Raw genomic sequence first — 6,611 nt, forward strand, 5'->3', positions numbered from 1 at the left:
CCCACCCTTTAGGCTCAGTAGTCCACACTGGAAACCAATTAGCAATTTCATGTCCTATCTTTTCCTTCCAAATGTAATACAGTCCAATAAAAGCGCCATACTTTCCTGAACGGGCTTCGTTATTGTATATAAATAGACCATTATTAGAGAAGAGATAGGACTCAGTGACAGTAAGAAGGTTCAGTGGAAGTGAGAGGAAGTCAGAGGAAAGCTCAGGTTCTGGAGTTGCTCATTCTGTGTTTGGTTCCTCTATAACCTGCACTGGACTTTTCCTGGCCAGGGAAATTCTGCCCTCCTGACATGTTACTTATAAGCTTGCACACTAAAACACAACAAAGCAAAGCGAGGTCAATCTGGTTGGATTTTTGAGTGATCAAAGGTAAGTCTCTTTTATAATCTCATTAAAAGTACCACTTAATTATTTTACTGAAATACTGTAAATTCTAAATATTATTTAATTATAAAATGTATCAAATATTTGTTCAGTTGTTATTATTATTATTTATGGTAGCCTAAGAGTTCACCACGAGCAATAGTTTTGCTTAAGGAGAAAGATTTTATATTTAAACTGACAATTTTAGAAATGTATAACAATAGCAGAAGTAGGATTAACAATTTAACACGCATAGCAAACAATAGGCCAAATATTCTATTACAAAATGACAGGCAAATGACCATAGAGTAAACCTTTTCTTTTTCTACCAACAGATGTTTTTCCTCTTGCTAGGTACATTGATGTTTCTCCAGTCCTCTACTGCAGGATCCATCAAAACAACTGAGAGTCACTGGACACTTAAACCGAATGGTTTGTATCTCTGAATCATGTCTGAAGAATTTTTATTGTGTTAGTTTCTCCTAGATATTTACTTGACCCTGAAATACTCCTACTTGAGCTCTGCTTATTAACTGGATTTTATTTGTATTTGGGCTTGTTTTTATGCAGTCGCACCTCTAATTTTTATTTTCCAATTGTCTGTCATCAGTGCTTGTAGTGAATGTAGATGCTGGTAAAGATGTGAACACGGTACAAGTGCCACTTATCTGTGGAGAAGCCTACGAAGGGCAAAATGTTAAATGGACCAAAAACAAAGATGAAAATCTGGAGGCTCAAGAAAACAGGATCATGGTCACAGTGGAGGGGTGGAAGGGGGCCAATTACTCCTGTTTCAACAAGGAGGGCTCCTACCTAAACCACACACTGGTGCTGGCTCAGTGGACCTTCAAGAAGATTATCAAGAACACTCCTGAGAAAGGTAGACCCATCATTTACATTGTGTACTGTAGCATTTTCATAATATTGAAATGATTTCAAACCTTCCAGAAAATCCAGTTTTCAGTGTCACATGATCCTTCAGAAATCATTCCAATATGCTGATTTGGTGTTTAAGAAACATTTCTGATTATTATCAATGTTGAAAATAGTTGTGCTGCTTAATATTTTTGTTGAAACCGTGATAAAAACAATTCAGGATTCTTTGATGAATAGTCCAAAAGAATAGCATTTATTTGAAATGGAAATCTTTTAACATTATAAATGGCTTTACTGTTACTTTTGATCAATTTAATGAGTCTTTGCTCTACATATAAGGATTAATTTAAAACACTTGATTGCAAACGATTTTTATGTTTATAATGTGTATTTATTTGATTTATTTAATTACCAAACAAGGTTACATCCATTGTTCAACAAATAACTATGGAGGTTCCTTCCAATGTTCCTGGACATGGGATAAGAACAGGCATGGCCATGTTGCTCATATCAAAGCCACACGGTAAGTTTCCCAAACTTGCTCTGCCATCTGCAATGATGTGAGAAATGTGGAGAGAAAAAATGTTTGACTGTGTGATTCTGATCCAGGCCTCACGGTGGAAGCAACATCAGCTGCAGTCTGGATTCCGAAGGACAGAGTATCACATGCTTAGATCAAGACTACTGTGCTTATTCAGAGGAGGTGGACCGCATCAACCTGACCATATACTTCAGAAGTAGCTTTGTTGTAGAAACCTACAACAAAAAGTTCTACATCATGGATATTGGTGAGTGCTTAAAAATTGATAAGATGGGGCTTATAGAATTTTGTCACTTATCTGAATATGAAACAGTGTTGCTGACATCTTTTTCTCCACTTTTAAGTGAGGCCTGATGTGGTGGCTATTAGCAGGATCAATAAAACATCTGTAGAAGTTGGCTATCCACTCTCCTGGAACACACCATCTTCCTACTTCCCTCTCATCTTCCAAGTGAAAGAGATTCGCTGTCGGAAAGGCGAAAAATGTGACTGCTCCAAACCAAACTTGCCAAAGGTATTGTTAACTGATTTTACATATAATAATTACCGGTTAAAAGTTTGGAATAATTACGATTTCTAATGTCTCTTATGCTCACCATTCATTTGATCAAAAATAAGAGTAAAAACAGAAATATTGAAATATTATTACAATTTAAAAAAATGCCTGTTTTAATATATTTTAAAATGGAATTTATTCCTATATGTGGGAATATTTGTTCTCACTATATATATATATATATATATATATATATATATATATATATATATATATATATATATATATATATATAAATAATTAAAACTATTATTATTATATGTATTTATATTGTTCTCATTGTGCTCAGACTTACCTCACACAAAGCCACCAGGTGCCGGTGAAAAAAGGGATGGCGGTGTGTGTGAGAGCGAGGGATGAATTCTGTAATTCTTCTTGGAGTGAATGGAGCATGTACAAGTACGTGTATTTAAGATTTGTTCTATTTTTTAGCTGGAGATTAATTTGCTTTATCCCTAAAATAATATCCTTATTGCTTTATTAATTCATGTTTTTGTTTTTCTGCACACACTGTAATACAAACTTTCTCTGTTTATTTTTTAGATTCAGAAACAAAAAAAACAAGAAGCACTGGAACCAAGAACCAAAGTTAATGATGCTATAATTTATTATGTATAATTAAATAAAACTTTATATATTTTTAAATGTTTTTAACCATTATGAACAAAGATTGACTCCTATTAGACCTACTTTGGTCATATACTGTATAATTAAATACAAACACATTGTATGTGTTCTTTTAATAGTTTATCTATTTTATAATAGAATGAATAACACTATCATGCCCTTAAATGAATTATTTATAACTGTAATACATTTCAATTGCGTTACATGTATTTATTATGATTGCAATGTTTCTGATGTCTTTACATGATTATATCAGACATAAAACATCAATATGCATCGATATGTTTGTGTTGCATGTTTAAATTAAAAAAAACATTTCATGTCATGTCTCACCAGTTGTGAACTATTATGTAGTGTGTAGGTTGCTAAAAATGACACACATTTGAAAGGTATGGACTTTGTTAGGGTCCTAATTATGTGCAAATGTCTTTCTTTTTCTGTAGATCACACACAAGACAGCTCAAGACAGAAATTACTGTCACAGCTCAATGTGGAGCAAAACAAAGTGCCATTCCCCCCAGTTCAACAGAGTTACAACATCAAAGCAGAAGCACTGCTTAAATCACTGATTGTTCAAATGTTGTGTAAAAAACAAACCCTCTATCGAAGCCTGGAAAAAACACGTGTGAGTGATACTTAACCACCATGAATTGTCTCTTGCGCTGGGTTTTTGGAAATGGTACAATTTGTGATTCATTTTGAGGAACTTACCCAAACAATTTTGCCATTCATTCTCAGAGCAGATCAGCCGTGACTGAAACTCTGCTAATTACCAAAATTAGCAATCGGTTTTAAAGGAGGTGAATGAAAATAAACGAATCATTAAAATTATTACAGACAATATTTGAAAAAGATACATTATACATTTTAAAAAGAGACGAAACCTTGTCTGTATTTATTCTTGATTTATACAGGTTGGTTTCTTAACATCTTGAGAAAGCCACAGTCCCTCCTTATCAGAGGCCCGTATAAAAACCATTTCCTCAACTGAGACATTATGAGAGTGAAGAGGGTACAGATTGCTGACCTACTTATGAAGTATAGAGACTAAAAGAGAATATTGGCTCACTTCCTCTGGGACATGTGCTCTTGCTAATAGGCTGATAGAAACATTCACATGCTCACAATGAAATGATTTACAGTTGATATGCAGCAGACTCACTGTCTGTGGCTATAATAAAAGGTAATAAAATGTTTTCTTATTTTGTCTTATAATGGATAGACTGTCCACTAAAAATAGTGTATGTTAACAGGTCTGAAATATCTATAGTCATCTCTCTCTTTCTCTGAATCTTAGTCAGCAGTCATTTTGCAAATGAGCTTTCACTAAACATAAAAATAGAAGTAATTATGGGACTGTGTTTTTGATGTGGTTCAGGACCTGTACAGTTTTTGAGACTCTTGTCAGTTGAAACTATTGTTTTTGGTTATCTTAACACAAGGCTGCTTTAGGGACTGCTGTTGTGGGTGAACATGTGATTGTATTTCATAATTGAATGGACATTTACTGTATATTCCATGTGTGCTACATCATACTCTGTAGATGATGCTTAATCATATGTTTATACAGAAGGGAAGTACATGTCAACATGAGTAAATAGCTGAGCCAGATGTGGTTTCACCACAAGAGGAGAAATTACTAGGGGTTTGGAGATGATAATTCCCCATTAAGCGTGATTAAGGTCATCAGTTTTTAACCACATTCTTTTTTTGTGTCTGAGTGTGAAAGCAGAGGCTGTCACACACTGGATAGACGTGATAATCCACAAAGAATACTTGATGCAGAGGAACGATGAAAACACATTTATTACACACATGGAAAATACAGGTAAACACCAGAATGAAACATTAACACGAGACAATGATCAGGCGATGACAGAGGGTTTAATTACATAAAGGTAACATGAGACTAAGTGAATGAAAGGTGTATGTGATCAGTTGGTAACGAAAAAGGGTTTCTATGGAAACTAACAAGATTACAATGGAGATAGTGTAACAGGAACTGAACAAAGGCACAACAAGGAAATATAAAAAAAGGAATAAAAAAAAAGTCATTAACACAGAGACACGGAGCGGATTTCAGATGCCCCTGAAACTGACAAAAAATCCAGGAGGGTGGTGGAGCAAAGGTGGAACAGGGGAAAGGATGGAGGGCCAGGGAGCCAAAGCGGAGCTGGCAGTGACCAGGCTGGAACCGGTAAAGTAGGAGACCCGGCTGTGACAGAGCTCATATTCGGCCTCCTTGGATGTAACACGGCAGACAGAGAGTTAATATTTGGCCGCCTCTGCCTCAGTTGGAGCTGTAGCGGTAGCCGCTGTCTCTGGAGGACCTGTAGGGGTGTATGCGAGCCAAACATACAAGATAGCGGTAGCCAGCACAGACGACAGTGGCAGTAACTCTGCAACCATCTGACCTGGATATGCTGAGAGTGAGACCACCAGATTTGAGGGCACTGAGACCACTGGACTTGAGGGTGCTGAGACCAGGATTTGAGGGCCCTGAAACCAACGGACTTTAGACCCCTGAAACCACCGGACTTGAGGGTGCTGAGACCACTGGGCTTGCTACAATGACCTCAGTTGTGAATCCATCACACTACCGGTCAGTTTCCTTCATCCCTGGACTGATCCAGTGATCAAGAAGATCCACGACAAACCAAGCTCCATGGCGACCAAGTTGGAGAAACTTGAGGTGTGTTGATCATGAGTCATGACATGCGGAGACTCTGGCGTGGCGGCCCTGACTTGACGAGACTCTGGCCTGGCGGCCATGACGTTACGAGACTCTGGTGTGGCGGCCATGACATGATGAGACTCTGACGTGGTGGCCATGACTAAATAAATACTAAATAAACAGGAACTGAACAAAGGCACAGCAAGACAAAAAGATAAAAGTCCTTGAAACAGAGATACAGGGAATCGTGACAGAGACAATACGAGACAATACTACACTTTTTTAAATCTTATTGTAATTATCCATAAATTGGGGACACTTTATTTCCATACTTCACAACCCACCACAAAGACATTTGAAATTAAACATACTCATGTAATTGTTTTAATTATTTTATTATAAATAAATAATATCTAGTAAAGTAAGTAAACTTAATTTATAAAGCACATTTACACACAGCATAAAACTGACCAAAGTGCTGTACAGTGAATAACTAAAAAGACAATATACAAAAAAAAACACATATGGGATCAATTGTGGTAATTATACAAAACAAGAATAAAAAGGAAACCTTCAAGGCACACAACACAGAAATATAAAGAAATTATCAGGAGTACAGGGTTATGGAAGGAAGCCCAGGGAAAGTGGGTTTTTAGCCTGGATTTAAGGCAGTTGGAGGGGGCAGATCTAAGGTTCCACAGACGTGAAAGTATAAAATAAATGAAAATATTATTTTTAACTACATGAAAATTATTATAATTAATCTAATCAAGTGAGAGATATTAATGTGAAGAGGCAGCGATAAAGTCCAATATTTTTTTATTATTCACAGCCCGTGATCTGGTTAGCGCTCAATCTTTATCACAGTTGGCATTGTGAATGCTGAGTCGCCTGGCCTGACTCCTTATCATTTCACCTATCCACCCCCTCTCTTTTGTTTTTTATTTCGGTCTTCAACGTGTGC

General features: G+C 36.5%; 1 protein-coding gene across 1 annotated transcript; it reads left to right on the forward strand.

The window, feature by feature from the left end:
- The first annotated feature begins 344 nt into the window (after positions 1-344).
- il12ba (interleukin 12Ba) lies at positions 345-3,173 on the forward strand. Its single transcript, XM_056261885.1, has 8 exons — positions 345-379; positions 709-805; positions 984-1,253; positions 1,670-1,772; positions 1,859-2,037; positions 2,135-2,304; positions 2,636-2,745; positions 2,890-3,173. Exons 2-8 carry the CDS (start codon positions 709-711, stop codon positions 2,948-2,950), a joined length of 990 nt encoding a protein of 329 aa, XP_056117860.1. The 5' UTR covers positions 345-379; the 3' UTR covers positions 2,951-3,173.
- Positions 3,174-6,611: the final 3,438 nt, after the last annotated feature.

The sequence above is a fragment of the Rhinichthys klamathensis genome, unplaced genomic scaffold (genome assembly GCF_029890125.1).
Source record: "Rhinichthys klamathensis goyatoka isolate OS25496 unplaced genomic scaffold, OSU_Roscu_1.1 h1tg000186l_1, whole genome shotgun sequence".
Taxonomy (NCBI): Eukaryota; Metazoa; Chordata; class Actinopteri; order Cypriniformes; family Leuciscidae; genus Rhinichthys; species Rhinichthys klamathensis.